General features: G+C 39.3%; 1 protein-coding gene across 1 annotated transcript in view; it reads right to left on the reverse strand.

Moving 5' to 3' along the window:
- The window catches only part of piezo2b (piezo-type mechanosensitive ion channel component 2b), a 74,457-nt gene that overhangs the window by 38,130 nt on the left and 16,958 nt on the right, over positions 1-19,369 (reverse strand). Inside the window, exons 4-15 of the mRNA XM_076098512.1 lie at positions 19,155-19,197; positions 16,134-16,296; positions 14,283-14,544; positions 13,655-13,868; positions 8,638-8,812; positions 5,083-5,199; positions 4,340-4,375; positions 3,318-3,435; positions 2,846-3,027; positions 2,426-2,662; positions 1,800-1,920; positions 691-884 (exon numbers count right to left, since the gene is read on the reverse strand). Coding sequence (XP_075954627.1) covers positions 691-884; positions 1,800-1,920; positions 2,426-2,662; positions 2,846-3,027; positions 3,318-3,435; positions 4,340-4,375; positions 5,083-5,199; positions 8,638-8,812; positions 13,655-13,868; positions 14,283-14,544; positions 16,134-16,296; positions 19,155-19,197 — 1,862 coding nt within the window. The remainder of the gene's footprint in view (positions 1-690; positions 885-1,799; positions 1,921-2,425; positions 2,663-2,845; positions 3,028-3,317; positions 3,436-4,339; positions 4,376-5,082; positions 5,200-8,637; positions 8,813-13,654; positions 13,869-14,282; positions 14,545-16,133; positions 16,297-19,154; positions 19,198-19,369) is intronic.

Here is a 19,369-nt window from a genome sequence, read left to right on the forward strand (position 1 = left end):
TGATAGTTTCCCAAATGTGAAGGAGTTACGATGTGGTGTACCACAAGGAAGCTGGTTGGGACCATTACTATTTTCTTTATTCACCAAAAACCTTCCTCTTGTTCTCAATCAAGCAAGAGCAGTTATGTATGCAGATGATACAACGCTATATTTACCAGCATTATCAACTGGAGAACTGTCTAGTCAATGCATTGGATAGGGATTTACCCTACCCATATGCTAAGTTTGGAGTAAACACAGTACCACTTAGTAAACAGCATTTAAAGGATGAAAGTACATTTTTGAATGCATCCAATTTGGTTTCAAAGTGCTATAAGCAAAAGAGGTCAAACGTTTTTAGTCTGGAGATTTGTGGAAATAAAGATTCATTTATTCAATTTTATTAAAAGTCAAGACCCAAAATATTCCATAGATACAAAATATGTCTGTCTGAATTGTTCAATCTGTCTGAATTTTTAGATGTGCATAGGTTTGACACATCAGAGCAGCCATAAAAAGTGGTAAGATTTCCGTCAACATTGTGTGTGTCTTCAATCATGCGCTTGACTAAGAAGATACAGAAGAACAAATTTAAAGAATGTGAACATTTTTTTAAAATATTAAGATAACTGAGGGGGAATTTGAGATTGGTAATATGTAGCTACATAAAGTATGTGTACAAGGCTATCATAATCACAGGTGTTTTGTTACCTGGTAGAGCGCCACACAGGAGAGGAACATCATCATGTAGATGATCTTGTACATGACGATTGTTCCCTCGAAGCTGACGAAGAAGAACATGCCACCACAGATGTAGATCCAGTATTTCACCAGTAGAGCCATGACCATGCTGCCCAGAACCTGCATGATGTCCTGCTCCCCTCCCTCCTCAGAGTCCTCTTCCTCTATAAAACACAGCAGCGAATCACAAAACTTTGCACCGACTACTTTCACAGACTCACAGATCACAATTGCTCACTGAGTGAAGGAAAAAGGACAATTATTGCCTGACTTCTTTATTAAAACATCAATCGTTTGTTTTCACAGGTACCAGGATTTTGAGAACTGTAGTATTAAACCACATTTGTTGTTACAACCTGCGGGGAAAAAACAATGGTTTGAGATTGTCCGGGATACCTATTCGATGAAAAAGCAGACATACCCACTCAAAATTAAAGGAAATATCTTCGACATGAGCTGCAACAAATTGATCATTTACATGAAACATGATGCCAACAAGTGACGAAACTAGTTATGAAATAAATGAGAAGGTTTACATGTCTGAACTGCCTTGTCAACTGCTTTTGTTGTATTTGTTCAAATGTTGTATTGTTTGGTGATGTGTTGGATGGATGCTCATGATGTTCTGTCCAGAGTTGAAAATGTAATAAAAATTAAAGTGATAAAAAAAAGAGAAAATTTAAAATTTCAGAAATTTAGATTTGTTTTTGGAACATATTGTAAGGTGAAAACGCATAACTGCCTGGTAGGTAATGAATTGTGAATCATTGCATAACTGAATTTGTTTTGAAAGAAATACTGAAAAGTCTTTTTTGATCTTGGATGGGCAATAGTCAAACCTTTAGCCCTCAGGGAGGGTAGGAATCTGGATGGCCTGTAGAACAGCCTCAGCATTCCTCCCTCAAAAATAAACTAAAGAACACAAAAGGATGAATAAAGATGAAGGCTTCCAAACAAAGGCAAACGTCACTCTTTGGTTAGTATCTTTTCACACGTATTGGCGGTGCTAGCAGCTTATACTGCGACCTATATTATTTCTACTATAATCGAAATAAAATAAGAGCCCAGCCAGGGCTTACCCTTCTTCTTCTGCTTATCCACATGAACATCTGAGAGACCAGCGCTGTCGTCCTTTAGTTTCTCCTCTCTTTCTGTAAGCGTTTGTCTTAGCAGCAGCCAGAAGCTCAGCAGACAGAGGACCTACACACAATAAATAAAATGTTTAGACAAACAGCAAAGATGAACTAAGAAATCATTTACATTTACTTGAGCAGACTATGGGTGAGTTTCCAAACTTTCCAGCACATGTTGCATTCATCGAACACTTAAAACGAACTTTAAAAAACAATTTGACCCAGGTGTGAAGTAGAAGTAGTAGATGAATACATCTGTAGTACGAGTCATAATAAACACACCATTGCAAGTCTGTGGGGATCAACTGGCGTATAAAATCTAGACACAGTAAGGTCTTTGAGCCATTCAGAAATTATGAATTAATTGACTATAATAGAGACACAGTTTGACAGTATATTCCATTAGCTGCATACAGAGTACATCTGTTGCATCAGAAGTCCTTGCACATATTACAGATCACAGGTTGTCACTCAATCTAAAGGTCCGTTTAAATAATTTCATTGATTTATAGGAGACAGAAAGACATGGCAATGTCAAAATTGAGAAAATGCTTTGTGTTTAACTCCCAAACCTTGGATGAAAGTGAGTGGAAAGCGTTGTCCTTCTTGACAAAGAACCCGGGGAATTTGGAATGATCTATGATCTCAAAACTCCAAATGTACTGCAGGACTATCACCAGATTGCCGTAGGCCACCATGAAGGGAGAGGACAGCATGGCGTAACGCCTCCTGTCCCTCACCATCCACAGCGTGCAAGACCAGATGAGGAAGACAAACGTCAGCCAGCTGACGTATGTGATGCTCCACGCCTGAAGAGAACAAATCACAGAACACTTAAGATAAATGCTAAAACTCTGCTGTTGATGAAGGGCTAATGAAGGTAAAATACAAAAGATCATTTCCTTTCAGACATCCAAATACACGACACAAATGTAGCATAAGCCAGTTTCTGTGGATCCCAGGTTTCACCATCTGTGGGCTGCATTACTCACCATCATGGCTATGAGAGCACAGATGTAGCTCTGTTTCAAGATGAAGTGGAAGATTTTGACCATCGCACTGACTCCTCTCTCCTTTATCCCATCCTCTCCTCCCTCAGACTTCTCCTCTCCTTCCTCAAACGCAGAATCCTCCGGGGGAAAACGCACCTCGTACACACACTCTTCCTTCTTCTCTGGATGGACACAGACACACAACTCACTGTTAGAATAGTTACGGTACTCTGTTTCATTATTGAGATAGCCCTTGTGCCTCATTTTGGAAAAGGTTGCTGACAAAATGTGAGTTTTATCAATCTGGTTTTAGAAGTTGTTTCTAAACATGTGTCTCACAGTTTGTCTCAACCACTATGTTACGTTGTCAACTGGATTAAAAGTAAATATGTGTTGTTGTTAATATTCGTTTCATTCAGTTTGATCTTTTCAAGGACATTTAGAGAGAAGATGCAGGCGGTAAACAGCTCACCTGTTACGTCGCTGGGCTGGTCCATTTTATACTGAGGGGTGGAATACAAGTCCACACAGACTGGTCCATTATCCGTTGTGACAAAGTCAAAGGACGTCCCATTTGAGGTGGGCACAGCCTGTAGATCGTCATCACAAATTACAATAAAAAAGTAACTGAGGAACAGGTTTGTTATGGGATCACACTACTGTACTGCTTCCTGCCCCACAAACGCAAATATATAACTGCTTTTGTGTAATCAAATCATTCCCCAGCTGGATATTTTATTCATTTGCCAAAAATAAGCAGATTGCAGATGTGGCTTTTTGTTAGTTTCAGTTAGTTTGTTGGCAGCTTAGTTACCACACTTTGGCTTTGTAGGGCAGTACAGGGATTTATTCTACTTTTCACACTGCACATTCTTTCATCTCGGCACAACACTAGTCCGCCTTTAGCTTCGTGGTGGTGACATAAAGTCATGTGACCCTTGTGTAGTTCGTTTCTAGTCTAAAGTTAGCTTTTTACCTCTGACGATTGCATTTAGATTTCAAAAATCATAAAAGTGGTGTTCATTTGTGAAGGTTATCTCGCTGAAAAAAGTGTGTAAGTATTATGAACGTTTGCCACAGAGCGTATTTTCAGCAATAATCCAAAGCAAAGGTCCCACTGGCTTTTTGTCGAGGGAACCAGTGCGATGCAAACTTCCAGGTTGGCCTAAAAAATACGTCATCCCTGCACAACTTTAAACGTCACAAACAGCTTTTTAGACATCTTCCATGTTGCCAACTCAAAGGCACTTGAGCGCAGTGGCTTTTTGATGACAGCGTGACAACTGAGGTGTACTGCAGTCTATACAGTGCTTCTGGGCCGACAGACACAGTGGAAAAAGGAGCTAAACATGAACTTTGAAACACAGGATAACTCTGTTCTATGAGGGTGCAGTGTGAAAAGCACTTTGCAGTGATTTATTTTCTTGCAGCAGGACTGAGGGTTGAAGGGGGGTAAGATGCACAGATTTAAGACACATCCAAAGCAGCCCCCACCTCAGTTGTACTGTAGCCATCCAGGGTGGAGAGGAGCTAGGAAGAGAAAAGAGCATACAAGGCAAGGTGCGTTATCGATGAGCTGCTGAAGTCAAAGGCCTCCTTGTTCTTTATAGTCACTGATAAGCAGGAACAAAGTCGAGCAGCACTACTCTGTAAATCGAGCCCATCACTCATCTGTGTCTGCACACCCTAAAAGCTTTTAAACCTCAGGAGGTGGCCGGTGGAGACAGACTACGGACCTTGATATGGGAACAAGGTCAGAATGTGTGCGTGTGTGTGTGTGTGTGTGTGTGTGTGTATTTCCAGCTGAAATCTTTCCAGGGATGAGTCTATTAAGAAGGTGAACAAGATGTAATGGAACAGCTTGACTTCACAGTTTAACAAAGTAGGTTTTATGTTTATTTTTACCATTATTACACTAAAACATTACAGGATTTTTCCGTTCAACCTTATAATGTTACAGCTGAATCAATTTGTTCCAAGTCAAGTTATCAGTTGTGTTATTTGGGTTTTTAGCAGCCAAGCTTGTTGAAAGATTCTCAACAGATCTTCATTATATTTCAAGGCTGTTGTCCTAGAAAAATAAATTCTTAAGCATGTATTGATGTTTGTTTTGTTTTTTTAACAATGGGATTGTGTATATGTGTTGTACAATGGTATCCTAACCAAAGGATGATTACTTCATGACCTGTCCAATAATCAATACTTTGTTAGTCCTGCGTGTGTCAACCCTGACGTACGTTTTTCTCATCTGTGCATTGGCGGGATTCCCACCACAGGTGCCTCTTCCTGTTGGCAGAGTTATTTGTTCTGTTTCCATCCAGATCTTCCTCCTCGCACATATCGCCGTCCTTGTCCTGAAAAAACAAAGATAGACAGTGTGGATGATATATATCTTCACCACTGGACTTTGAGCTCAGTCCGCTATTGTGCAACTGAGACGATACTGTCAAGAACCAGTTTTAATCAGCTTCCATTGGAGACTGTTTTACAGTGTAGGAGTGGTTATCTGATGAGGAGATGGGTGACCTTTTAGAGAGGAAATGATGTAGTTTTACCGTATTTCTTACCATTGATTTTCTGTATTGTATTCACAACAAACACTATCATCCAGGCAGTGTCCAGGTGGCTCAAATATCATAAAAATACAAAAAATAAAACTGCACAAACGGCTATTTATTCTTCTTAAATTCACATTGGAAAGAAAATTCCACTTGTTCTCAGTTTCCTTTGTTTTATGGATTTTGAGCATCAGTATGTTAGAAAAACAGAATAATGCTGTACTAAAAAACTTGATCCAAAGCAATATTGTCTCTAGTTCAAATGTCTCTAGTTCTAGTGAGGAATATGTTTTCTTTAGGGATTAAAAAAATGGCAATTGGACACTTGGGATTTGAAAACAATCATTTGTTAATGAAACCAATATGAAATCCAGACTGCACAATTAAAATGTTTGCTCTATAAATAAATTATTATGCTGACACTGTTGTGTGATTTCCATTTCTTTGTTTTCAGTCTGCAGTCAGATATCGCTTCCTAGCGTCTCATTCCTTTAGATATATTTTTTTTAAATGTGATGAAATCATTCTGTTTTCACAGTTTTTACTGCATTGTCAAACTACTGCTGAATAAACACATGGAACTACAACTCGAGCATTAAACATTAATTGAGAAATGGTAACAGAGCATACAGATCATACAGATTCTTCTTGTCTTTTCGGCAAAGATGAGATCAATCACAATCGGGCATCTTCACTGTCGAACAAACCTGTCAGCTGATGATTTATGTCGTAATCATGTTTTATTATTAGCGTTGTCTAAAGTGTAAGAGTAGGTGAAAACGTACACATACACACACACACACACACACACATCTCTGTGGAGAGATCAATAATGCATACAGCCCTGCAGGTTTACAGGGAAGTATTGACCCCTCTATAAAAACACTAATCTATAACTCCATTACAGGACAGTAGAGCTGAGCCTCGAGGTCTGAGATGAAGGAAGACGGGTTGAATTTAGGAGTGAGGGTCTCCATGACATTTCCGACGTCACCTGAACTTTCATTGCAAGCTGAATTCTTCAATAACCATTAGATAGTTCTTGGCCCAATCCGTTATGAGATAAAACAGATTTTTAAAGGGTCAGTTCACCCAAAACACATTTTCTGATTTTGGTATTTAGTCATTCAGATAGTTTTGGTTTCACCCATACAGTGGAGGTGAATGGAATTATATTAATTCATCTTAAAATATATATATATTGTTTACAGCAAATTGTCTTTTAACAAACAATGTCCCAGTTACTCGACATAATAAACACACTGAAGTCAAAGAAACAGTTCCTATGAATACGTTTGATGCCGTGTTTTGTTTTGTGTGAACTGACCCTTTATGTTCAATCAAAATCAAGTGACACTGCAGTGGTCATTCAGGGGCTGTCATGGTATCAGATTTTAAAACCTTTTTTTTTTTTTATAATTCTATCAGTGAAATTACATTTGTACGTTGTTAATTGTGCGATTTGTCTCTTTTATAGTGTAGGAAGGTGGAGATAGAGTCTGTAAACATAACTGTAGAAAAGAGTGATTTAAGAAGTGCTGGATTATTGACACAATACAATGTTATGTGCATCGTTATCATGATGTCAATATTTTATTTTCTAAAAACTAAGGTTATCGTCAATACCAATATATTGTGACACCCCTATTCAGAGTTAAACATTTTGACATTTAATTATAACTCCCTAATTGAGTCAGTTCATCAAGTCATACTAACTTCAGATGAACTTGTGAGTGTAGATTTTGCCCTTCTTCTGTTCCTTTGGGAGCATGTTAGGAGGGGATCTTTTAATTGCCAGAATGAACAGGTGCAAAGACTATAGAGCAAGCAAAATCTGTTTCAATGTACATATGAGCACCTGCATATTGTATGAAAACAGACTGTTTCGTTCCTCAGAGCTTCATCAGGATGAAATTTACCTTCACGAATTGTTATCAAACTGACTACAAGTGAGATCTTTTGTGAGTCCGAGTTTACAATCTGATGCGCCTGTCAAGACGAATTTCTCGTGTAAAACTTTAAAGCAACTGACCCCAGTTTTAACTAAAATCATGTTTTAGATTTTGTACCAAAACTACCAAAAATGCTTTATGGCTTCATAAGTCATCACATTTGGACCAGTGTTGTTATATGTTATGTGTAACATTTAACCCTGTAGAGCACTGGAACACTAGAACATGGTACCCAGATGCATCCTCGCTTCACGCTTTGTCAGAATTAGACCACGAGTGTCTCAGATAACACCTGAGCTCCAGCGGACAGATCCAGCCAACGATCGATCGTCCTGGAATCTTCCATCAATACAGTTCCTCTGGTCACGAGGCCACCTGGCTGCCCATTTAATTCAATCTGGTTCTATTTCAGTTCACTGTCTGGAATTTACTGAGGAGCCGCATGGAGGTGTTGTGTGTGTGTTGAATTCAACGAAAATTCAGGCTGACTGCCTGCACCCACCAAGATTTACATGAACTGCAAATCCAGCTTTCTCCAAGCAGGAACTCATTCATGTTTAACATCACAAATACTAGTTAAATCACACAGTTTGAGAAAAGTTTATCTGGAGGCAATAATCTAGGTCCATTTCATTTTTCTGTTTTGCTTAAGGGTGGTAATTATATACAAATCCACCCTACTTTAGCTGTTTGTGACGAAGAGTTGTGTTTTACTCTTTGATAAACTCGTTGTCTTGTATTTGATTGTCTGGTCACTTAATTGCATTATTGCATCTTCCAGAATAATGCATAATGCCCAGAAGGAGGTGTGAACTTGGTGCATTCAGCTGAGTTGAAGATAGCGATAGTGAAAACTGAATGGCGAATCACAAAGGATGTCTTCAGGCTGCATTGCCTACTTGTCTATCGAGGCTCTGCCTCATCCACCTGTATATTTCTTTCTCTATGATTGATTGAATCCCTGCAAAATCTAGACAGAGGAACTTACGCAATGGTTTTAAAGAAATACAAAACAACTGTTTTTGTTGGCTGAAACAGAAAAAGCATCGTAAAATTGCACAGTAAATCACAAATCTTCAAAAACACCTTTGTTAAATAAAGTCAAAGTTTCCCCACCTTCATGAAACACTAAATCTTCAAGGTATACAATGGATCACAATGATTGCTTTTCAGTCAAAATCACCTAATATAATGAGCCTGTACGGAGAAATTATTACAAATCTGTGAAGTAAAAAGGTCTACTCTCGTGGGCTTTCTTTGCTTTTCTGTCTGCTGTCCTCACCGTCAGCTGGTCGATGGGTTCCTGCAGCCAGAGGCGGATGAGCGTGGCCAGGGTGTAGTAGAGAATCAGCAGGATGATGGGATTGGCAAAGTGGTTCCACTTACGCTCCGGGTGCACAATGAGCTTCCATGTGTAGGAGCAGTTGCTCTGAATGATGGGCGAGATGCCAAATATACTGCAGAGACAGACAGACAGACAGACAGACAGACAGACAGACAGACAGACAGGTATATGAGAACAGGAACATTGACAAGGACTTTACTTTAGGAAAATCAGGAACTTTGAGTTTAAATTAGGAAGAGACGACGTTGTGTAGAGATACAGTATACATAGATAAACAAAAGCTTGGAATTTTGTTATAATGGAGGTCAACATAAAAAGGAATTCTGTCTTAAGGATGTGATTTCTAAGCAAGATCATACAACTTTATTATTCCCAGAAAATATGTCTCTGTTAAAGAGCTGCAACAATGTTTTGATTACTCATTTAGTCGACAGAAAATGAATTTACATTGACTATTTTGATAATCGATTAACGGCAAATATTTGACGGCTCCAGGTTCTTATATCACAACAAAGAGAATATTTGTGGGGTTTGGACTGTTGGTTGGACAAACCAGGAAATTAGATGACATTTTATTGTCAAACAGAAACCAGTTACAAATGCCCAGACAAGACGAGTTATCGATTAATTGAATAAATAATGAGCAGAATAATCAACAATGAAAATAATTGTTAGTTGCGGCCTTTCTGTTTGGCTCTCACAGTTGTAGTCCCTAACATAGCTAATGAAGATGCTTTAGACTTTAAACCCGACAAAAAATACAACCTTTGTTCCATTAATTTGTCCTCGAAGGCAAGTTTATAATTGAACTCTTTTTAATTCTACAATCGTTATTGTAGAATTAAAAATAGGTTGGTTTTCTTGAATTGTATCCTTCCTCAACGGCCAAGAGGAGAAGCAAATGCATGAATACTCATCCTTAAATCTTCTGTGAACTTGCCCAAATCATCAATCAGCAGATTGGACGGTTCTCAATTGAGATAAGTGTATTGTTTAATTTATTACCTTCAATTCAGGCATTGGGTTCTCCATCTTTAAAACTAATTATCGATTTCAGAAACAAGGCCAGGATGGTTGAAGTGATGCAAACGTTACAAAAGACTGTAAGGACTGCAGAGTCATGCTGTCTGTGCTGGATGGCCTATACACTAAACATCAGGGGTTCACAACCTGGGGGCCGGGACCTAATGTGAGAAGTGCCAGGATGATTAAAGGGATGAGGGAAAAAAACAATGTATTTAACAAATTATGTTTTATTTCTATTTATTTCATTTTTAACTTTAATATCGGGCACTTTCTCTTCTTCAGGCCAAAAGAAGCCTCGACAGCAACGGTATTGTTTTCACCTTGTGAGTCTGGGAGTGTGTCATCATTCACTAAACAAATCCCACACTACTTAGCGTCGCAACCGTTTAACGGTGCGTAGATGAAAGCCTTGTTTGAAGATGTATGGGGGGTATGAAGTGGGGAAGGGCCCCCCCCCCACACACACACACTTTACACCCCTGGCCCGATAATGGCGCCACAGATGATGTGATCCCATCGCAATATTTTATTTTTTTTATTTTGCTCATTCTCTACACATTTATTGTATGTAAGTCAGTCCAGGGAGAGGACTCCTCCTTAGCTGCTCTTCCTGAGGTTTCTTCTATTTTTTTTCCCCTTTAAAAGGTTTTGTTTTTTCTTATCTGAGGCGGTCGTATGCCGTACAGATTGTAAAGCCCCTTGAGGCATATTTGTGATTTGTGATATTGGGCTATATAAATAAAACTGACTGAGCCTGCTGCCACCATGACAAGCACCCTGGATATATGGCAGGAAGTGGAGGGATGGAGCTATTGGTGAGTCCAATTTTGTTTTTATAATCTGAAGGAGGTGTTGCCTCAAGGGGTCCTTCTTCAGTGTAATTCTTAGTTTTATAAATACAGGCCCTGATGTTCGTAATAGGTGGTACATTACCATGATATACACTGTCAATGAACAGTTGACTGGCCCTCATTTAAACAGCTTCAGAAATTAAGTGTAGACTTTAGATGACATTCCTGCAAAGACGATTTCCTTCCACACTCTTGGAATCTAAAAAATGCACGGAGACTAAATATCTGTTTGTACCACAAAGGACTCCGTTTGATTCACACCTCTTCCTCTGAGCAGAACAAAGATCATCTGCTCAACAGGAAGTGCACTGACGTATTCCAGTGACAACCACACAGATTTACAGGTCTCCTGAGTCTCTGCCATGCGGAGGAGCGAATACCCTCTGACCCCGTCACACTTCCTGAACGGTTTCTTCTTGCAGCTGGGGGAAAGCCCGCTGGTCACATGACTGGGGACTTCCATTGTAAGGAAGGAAGGCAGGAAGTGGAGTGGAAGCCAGGCCTCTCAACAGTCTCACTCAACACCGGGCCGATGGCAAGGCCGACTCAACTGTCAACAAGCACAATTAGGGCAAGCACTGAGGTAGCCTTTCTTTTGTCCAATGGGAGCTGCACGTATTTATGTTTGTAAGTTTCCCTCAGACGGCGTGCAGAGAGGTAACAGGCCGGATCGCAGAAAAGTGTGTTACTTTTATCATCACATTGGGCTTCAGTTGTTTTTACACTGCGGCAGACAGAAATACCTCAGCGCTGTGGAAAGTCAACATAAACGCACAAAGACACGGCAGATGATGAAATAGTTGGCCTGTTTATGTAAAGAGCTATCAAAGAGAATTAGAGTCATTGTAAACTTTCCAAATTGAATGCTTCAAATATCAAATAAAGAGCTGATCAAAAAAATGACACCCACTCTCCCATATTTACTGCTGGGAATTAAATAAAGCAAATTTACAAGTTAGTATTGAAGTTAAGTCATTTTTGGTGATAATTTAAGCTGGTATTTTTGTGATTATGTGTCATCATGGCTAAATGTGGCCTTAGAGACACAGGCAAATATTATATTATATATTTTATTTTTTTCATACAACTGTTTTAATCCTTTTAATAATTTGGAGAGACTTCAGGGAGTTTTGGCCTCAAGGCTGGAAGGCCACTGATTTAGATGTGACTCCTAATGAATAGTTCATAAAGCATTCACGGTTTAAACGGACTATTGATGGGTTTTCTAACAAGAAGTCCGTCAATACAGCACTGTAATCACACCTTATCTGCCATCTGAACCAGAAGAAGGATGGTGAGGACACAAGGTTTGTCCAAGGCAGCTTCCTCTATACATAGCTGTAAATAGCCTCGGCCCTGACACCCAGCAGCACAGCTTTCAAATGAGAAACCGTGAGATCAATAAAACCCTGCTACACCAAGGGCACTGAGACAATGGCTACAATAAGACAACGGCTACAATGAGACACGGCTACAATAAGACAACGGCTAGAATGAGACAACGGCTACAATGAGTCAACGGCTACAATGAGACAGCTACAGTGAGACAACTACAGTGAGACAACGGCTACAATGACACAACGGCTACAATGAGACAACTACAGTGAGACAACTACAGTGAGACAGCGGCTACAGTGAGACAACGGCTACAATGAGACAGCTACAGTGAGACAATGGCTACAATGAGACAGCTACAGTGAGACAATGGCTACAGTGAGACAGCTACAGTGAGACAATGGCTACAATGAGACAACGGCTACAATGAGACAACGGCTACAGTGAGACAACGGCTACAGTGAGACAACGGCTACAGTGAGACAACGGCTACAGTGAGACAACGGCTACAGTGAGACAACAGCTACATGTTTTAGATTTTTGTACATTACATTTGACATTATTACAATTTCCTCATCAACATATTGTAAATGTATTTCAATATTGATTATAACTGTGTATTTTGATGCATATTCAGACCCAAATGGAGATTAAATATGAGCAATGTCCACTGTTATAATATAAAAAAATTAGAGGATTGTAATTTTTTAAGTTTTATGTGAGATTGTGGCACCATTTCGTCTCAGTGAGACTTTTTATGGTCAAATAAAAGTTAACAAAATGGATCAGTGTAATATATCCCATAGCTAAATGTTCCTCTATTCTTGCTGTAGCAGAAAATCTCTTTTTTTGGTCAAACATCCAGGGTGGTAGTCTTTTGTGTGTATTTTTTAGTACTCAACCTGCATTCTTTGCATTACATTCTTTGCATTACAAGTTGTCAGTCAAACAGAGAGTTTAGTGACTAAAGGTACTTTCTGCTGCAGACTTTGTATTCATCACAACCGTGTCTAACGTATGTTGGCAAGGTGTGCAACGATGTGGCTTTACTCCAACCACAACGTTTCACCGCTGCAGCCACAGACAGCTGATTGTCTCCTCTCTCATGCATAATAAAACAACACTGGTTGTACTGAAGAGCCTAAAAGCTCTGCTTCGGATATTGATGTGCTGTGAGAACGAGTTTGATATATCTTCCCTCCAGCTGGGTTTGCCTTTTCCTTTGCCTTCTTGTTTGTAACGATGGTAAATATTTATTATCATTTAAACAAACTTGCCTTGGGCGCAATAAATATTGTCGAGTCAAAGGAGCTCTTGCTGCTGAGCGCTGTCATCACGTTATGTTACTTTAACATTAGTAAGGAGCCAGATGGCAAATCTATGGGCTTTGTGCTGTTTAAATACCATTTCAACAATTCATCATAGAGACATGAGATCTAATGCTAGTACATTTTCTCTAGCTTGAGCCATCACTCACTGCTGTTTGGAAGTAATTTTGTACTTTGTTCTCAAGGTTTAACTCATCTCTTTTTGTATCAAGAAAGGCTGTCAGGTTTAAATTTGGAAAATAATCCAAAATCTAATGCATCCTAATAAACAGAGATATTGTAAATGAATAAGTGTTTTGATTTGGACTGATGAAATATGTTCGAACTTTGAGGCTGGCACAAAATTAGCGATTTAAAGTAAACATACAGGATTTTAGACAGTGTTTGGATTCATTAAACGTGCATGTGTATCACCTGATGTAATAATCGTCCGGTGGTATGGACTCCTGGAAGAACTGGAACTGGTAGAGGTACAGTACAATGAGGTGTCCAGCGCTAAAGATGGCCATCAGGACACACATGCAGCTGAAGATGAGTGTGTCGAAGGTCCGACAGAGGGACCACCAGGTGCACAGGAACAGGAAGATGAAGAAGTAGACAGCCGAGGTCAACGAGGGCAGCATGACACCTGAAAACACAAGAAAAAGGAATACAAAGTCAAAGTTGTAGTTTACTTATCTGATTAGGATGCTTATTAATTATCAGCTTTTGTTTTGACCCGCATAGACCACAACACTTCAGTTGTTGTTGGAGGTAAATTATAAAATCAGAGAAATGTTAACTGATTTTCTTCCTTAATTTCCTAAACCCTAAAACCTCTCACATATTTACATATTTCTCAACTACAGTCTGAATCAAACCCACACGACAAATAAGAAGCAGACTTTGTGAACAGGATAGTGTGACGTTCAGTTCGCTCTTAAAAATGTTCTGACATTCATATTTCAACTGAATTCTTTTAAAAACTCTCTGCTTTCAGAACATTACTACAGAATAAAAACCAACAGTACAGTAATTGGAAAAAGCATCCAAAGCTGCTCACCTGTAATGCCCAACAAAATGGTGACCACCACCTTCCCCGCAGTCGTGATCAAGTTCCCGATAATCTCCTTCACTTTGGACGCAACCTCCGCCACATGCCGTAGGATCTTCATCTTGGTGCTTTCCTTTGCTTCCTCCTCCTCCTCCTCTCCTTCATCTTCCTCCTCGTCCACCTCTTCTTCATCCTCCTCGGCCTCGTACCCCGCTTCAAAGTCCTCCTCTAGCAGGATGTTGTCGTCCAGGCTCAGCTTCTCCTCTTCTTCCTTTAGAGGGTGGGATTATAGCGACACATTACGTTTCAGTATAAAATGATTAATGGTGCAGTTTGGAGGTCAGAGCTCTCCATGGTGCTGAAAACACTTTCCTACAGGTAGCGCTTGCTTCACAATCCCATATGTAAACTCCAGTTTAGCATTTCTAAAGATGTATGTGGTCTGTTTGGCTGCTTGAGACATGATTAGCGACCTGTGGCAGATGTTTTTCTCTGGAACCACACGTTGGCTTGAATCTCATCCAGTCACTTCTTCCTTGGCTGCTGTATCTAACCAACTGTGTGTCGCTCTTTTCCGACAGTCTCAATAAAATAGAGACATAATAACAAGTGATTCATATAGAACACATAAGGCACTAGACAAAGAAAGTAGCAGGTGGTACAAAGCCTGTTTTGAATCAAACAACAATTTCAGCTCAGATTGCGATCACTAGCAATCTGATGGAAATAAAAGTCTGATGACAACGCCGGCTCCATAGATGAATTCCTGTTGTCTCTCAGTAATGGCCAGCTATGCCTGCGTGAGCGGCGCAGTCAAAGTGAAAGTGAATGTGGATTTAATTAACACTGAGTCATAAAGAGAAGGTAGGACATGCCAGGGGATGGGGGGGGGGGGGGGTATTCCAAATCATCAACACTCAAAGGAAACAGGGAAGTGCAAGTGAAAACACATAGATGTCATCCATTACCGAGATAAACAGTCAGAGGCCTGAACTGCAGTCTGGAAACGTTGACAAGCTCATAGTGCGAAAAATAATTTGTCCTTATTCTGGTCCAGAAATCTAAAAGTTTGTGTAAAGGAGTTTACATTGGGATTTGTGCACACGTGAGGTTTGTGGACACATTTCCCTTTTTATATTTCTAAGAACTTTCTAATTAAGACATTTTTTACTTCTTCTGTTTAGTTTCATGGACATAAAAGTCTGCTTGGAGATGTTTATCCCAGTACACGACCTAAAGCCTTGTTTATACTCGCCCAAGGCACTATTTACTGAAATGTAGATTTCAATGAGCTTCTGCTTCTAAAGCATTTTAAAACAAATTTGCCATCTTTGTAATTCAATGTTTTACTTCTTAATTTAAGTTATTTGGTTTTATGTTATTGTGGCATTCATGTCTAAAAAGACCCCTGCACACAGCGGTCACACAGTAAAAGTTTAGCTGATGTAAGAAAATGTTACTTCATAGTTTTTTTACGTATATGTGGTCAAAAGTTATCCACCCATCCTAAAGGCACTTTGTCAAAAATGTTTCTTTTTATCAAGGACAAAAACTATATCATACATGTGAGGATTTGCTGCTTTTGTCTGATTTGTATAATTATAAAGTGAATATCGTTTTGGACTGTTGATTGGACAAAACAAGTTATTTGAGGACTTCACCTTGAATATGGGAAATTGTAGTGGGCATTTTTCATTTTTTTATAACTTGAAAAATATTCAGAAGCAGTCCTATATTAAAGACAACTTACTTTACTATATTACTAATAAAGTAATTAGTTAAATCAGATAGATAGATGGATGGATGTAAAAGTCAGACATTGTTTTCAGGACACTGCTTGTCACCACAAATGAAACCCACTTGTTCCTCGGCTTCGAAGTCGGCGTTGTACTGCGCCATGTCCTCAGGCGGCCTCTTCTGGACCAGACTGCGACACAGCAGCCAGATGGCCAAGCCGGCCACGAACATGCCGATGTCGGGGATGAACACTCGGATGCCGTTCCCTGCATCTGCACCAATCACACTGGAGACAAGCAGAGGATACCACACTGACAGAAGGCAGACACTCAATGGTTCTTAATGTCTCCCGAAAACTGTGATTTGGAACATTATTGCAGGCTAGGATAGTAACCAAATGATGGAAAACGGGGCAGATTATGACAAACTTAACTGTCCATGGACGATCACTTTTAATATGAAACCGTTTTCCTAAGACTGGGACTTGTAGTTGCTCATTTCCTTTAATTGGATAAGGCCCACAAATAACTGCTGGTGTGAGTTTGAGTCTGGCCTGGGATATTTGTCACATTTCACCACCCTCTGTCTCTCCCAATCTTTCATTTCTCTCTGATTGTTTAAAAAAAAAAATGGTTCAACAATCTTTAAAAAGCTTGCAGTAGTTGTCACTGGGCATTAATTCCCTACAATCTGTCTTCACATAGACTGGAACTGTTCTCAAACTCATGAGTATGGATACTATTGCAGAAATTTCATCTTTCAGAAAACACCATCTGTTCACATGGGAATCTGGATGCTTTCCCCATTACTCAGCTTCTCTTTTAATATGCGTTGTGTTGAATTCTTCAGCTTTTATATGGAGTACCACCCACTTTAATGAAATCAGGCTTGCCCGTTTTAAACGTGTTCCCGTTAAAAAGTGAGTGAAATTCCATTCAAACAAAAAGGCCATGAGAGAGTGTGGGTTTTATTTTTAACCAAAAACATGTTTACTCCCTTGAAAGTTTAATTGCATCCTTTGTTCAAAATACGCTCTTTTTCCCCCTCATTAAACTACTTAAAATAAAGTGAGAGGGTTTGAAACTACTTTAGATTTTCCAGATTTAATGTGTTAAGTTTTGTTGAAGCTCATACACATCTTACCTGGCGCTATTTGAATTATTCTCACACCAAACACTGTGTACAGATAATAATCATTTATAAACAAATTATATTTACTCCAGGTCTGGTCTACACAGTGTGTGTTTTTCATTAATTGACTGAATTGACTGACATTGTTTAATGCCTTGTGGTTATATCGCTGTGAGCAAACAAAGCTTTTGTAACATTTGTTATTTGATTAGTCTGCTCACCTCTAACTAAATACTGAAAGGTTTGTTCAAACAGGAAGCAAAACAGTGGCGACCAATGTTGCCAAGACAGCTACAGAAACGCCAGGATTCAATCCACTAAGATGTATTCACGCTGCCCGAGGACATGATTTATGAGGTGTCATGATTGCATGTGCAATTAAAGCAAGTGAAAATTGTCCTTGAAATGGCTAGCAGGTTTCAAAATCTTTAAAGCTCACCATCCAAAACAATTTCTATTTCAGTTTTACAACGATCCCACCTACATCCTGTGTTTGGCCACCAAAGGGTTTTCTTAACATTTCATGCTGAACTCAGAGTTTAACTAAACTAATTAAACTGTTTACAATAAACAAAACAAAACTGGTGATTCTGCGGTGCAGGCTGTGGAGACAAAGCTGACCAAATGTTGGGATCAAGCTATAAAGCAACTGCTCATTTCAAACAAAACCAATCTCATTCTGGCCTTGAGAGGATATTAAGCTTTTAAAAGTTAACAAGTTAACAAAACAGAGAGCTAATCAACATGATGGAAAACGCACACTCAGATAAAGAGTTGGAGTTTAATCTAATCAAAGACGTCAGTTTCCAAGTGCTTTATTGTTGTGAAGCTTCGTGCATCCTCACGTGGATGAAAGAGATGGAAACTATCAGAGCCAGAAAAGGTTAAGCGAGCCAGCAACTTTAATGATTGCTACTTTTATCATGTGAGAATATTACAATAACAGCAGTACTAAGACCTGTCCTCACTGCCTCAGGCTGCAGAGGTTCATGAGGCGGCAGTAAAAAAACGACAAATACAGAGACCACAAAATATGTTCTAATCCATATAAATATTTGATATTTATAAAGGATTTAAAAAGGTCAAGCTTGAGGAAACTGAGGGATCTGTCTGGGTGAAAAGACACAAAACAGCTGTGAATTCTCTTTAGACTCCATGGATCTGACATCAACTCTGCATTTTCCTCCACACGGGCCATAAAAGGGAGAAAGCATCCGCCTATGCAGCTGTAAATATTGTATATACTGTATATGATCGCCAACACAAACAGGTAAATGCAGGCGGGATAAAATGTTTATGGCTCTACTTCCGCCACTTACAGTATACTATACACCGAGGGCGGTTGAGTACTGGAAAAAGGATGTGGCTGAGTTTGGACATTCCCGTACTTAGGAAACCACATCTAACATGATCATGGGGGTGTGAGGAGACAGACACAGCGGCAGAAGCTTTGAAAAATAGGCCCGTCAACCGATCGTCAGACGTAACTGGGTTTAGCGTTCATCTAGAATCCACACAGGGACAGGTTAGGAGCATTTATAAACCTCGTCAGATTACGGGCCAGCGCGGCTAAATGCAAAAAGTGGTGTTTAATGTTATTGTGGGGTTGCTATATTTAGGACACTTTGCACAAATGATGCAACCTTCTACAGTGGAAGAGAACCACATGTCTGATCTTTAACAGGTGAGATAATATTTCAATATTAATGGCTTAGGCTGTTGATTCTGAATTTCACAAAAGAAAAAAGATGTGGTCATAATGCTGTCTCTCCCTTTCATCAGCAAAAACTCCTATCAATTCCTTAAAAAGCATTGCCCAACTGTGAGAAAGATTCATGCGCAGTTAAACAAAATCCAAACTTTCTATATTTTATGATGCATGATCGTCAGGAAAATGTGATTTTTGAAACAGTTTTTCTTTACAGGGCTTCATATTCTGGGTCTCAAGTGTTACTAATGCTACTTCAGTGAATGCCATTTGTTGTGAAAGTGTTGAATTCATTTTTTTCTTACCTCTCAAAGCCAATTTGTCTTATGGATCTCTCCCACGTGGAACCTGGACAAAAACAGTGAGTTAGTGAATATAATAGTCTTTTAAAGTAGACTTTTAGATAATAGTCATTAAAAACATGGTCAAGCAGCTTTTATACAAAACTTTCAAACAAGCAAAAAATAGATACTGCTGTTTATTATTTATTATTCACTATTACTATAAATAAAGAATTGAG

Source organism: Anarhichas minor, unplaced genomic scaffold (assembly GCF_050575085.1).
Source record: "Anarhichas minor isolate MPS153535 unplaced genomic scaffold, ASM5057508v1 ptg000024l, whole genome shotgun sequence".
NCBI lineage: Eukaryota > Metazoa > Chordata > Actinopteri > Perciformes > Anarhichadidae > Anarhichas > Anarhichas minor.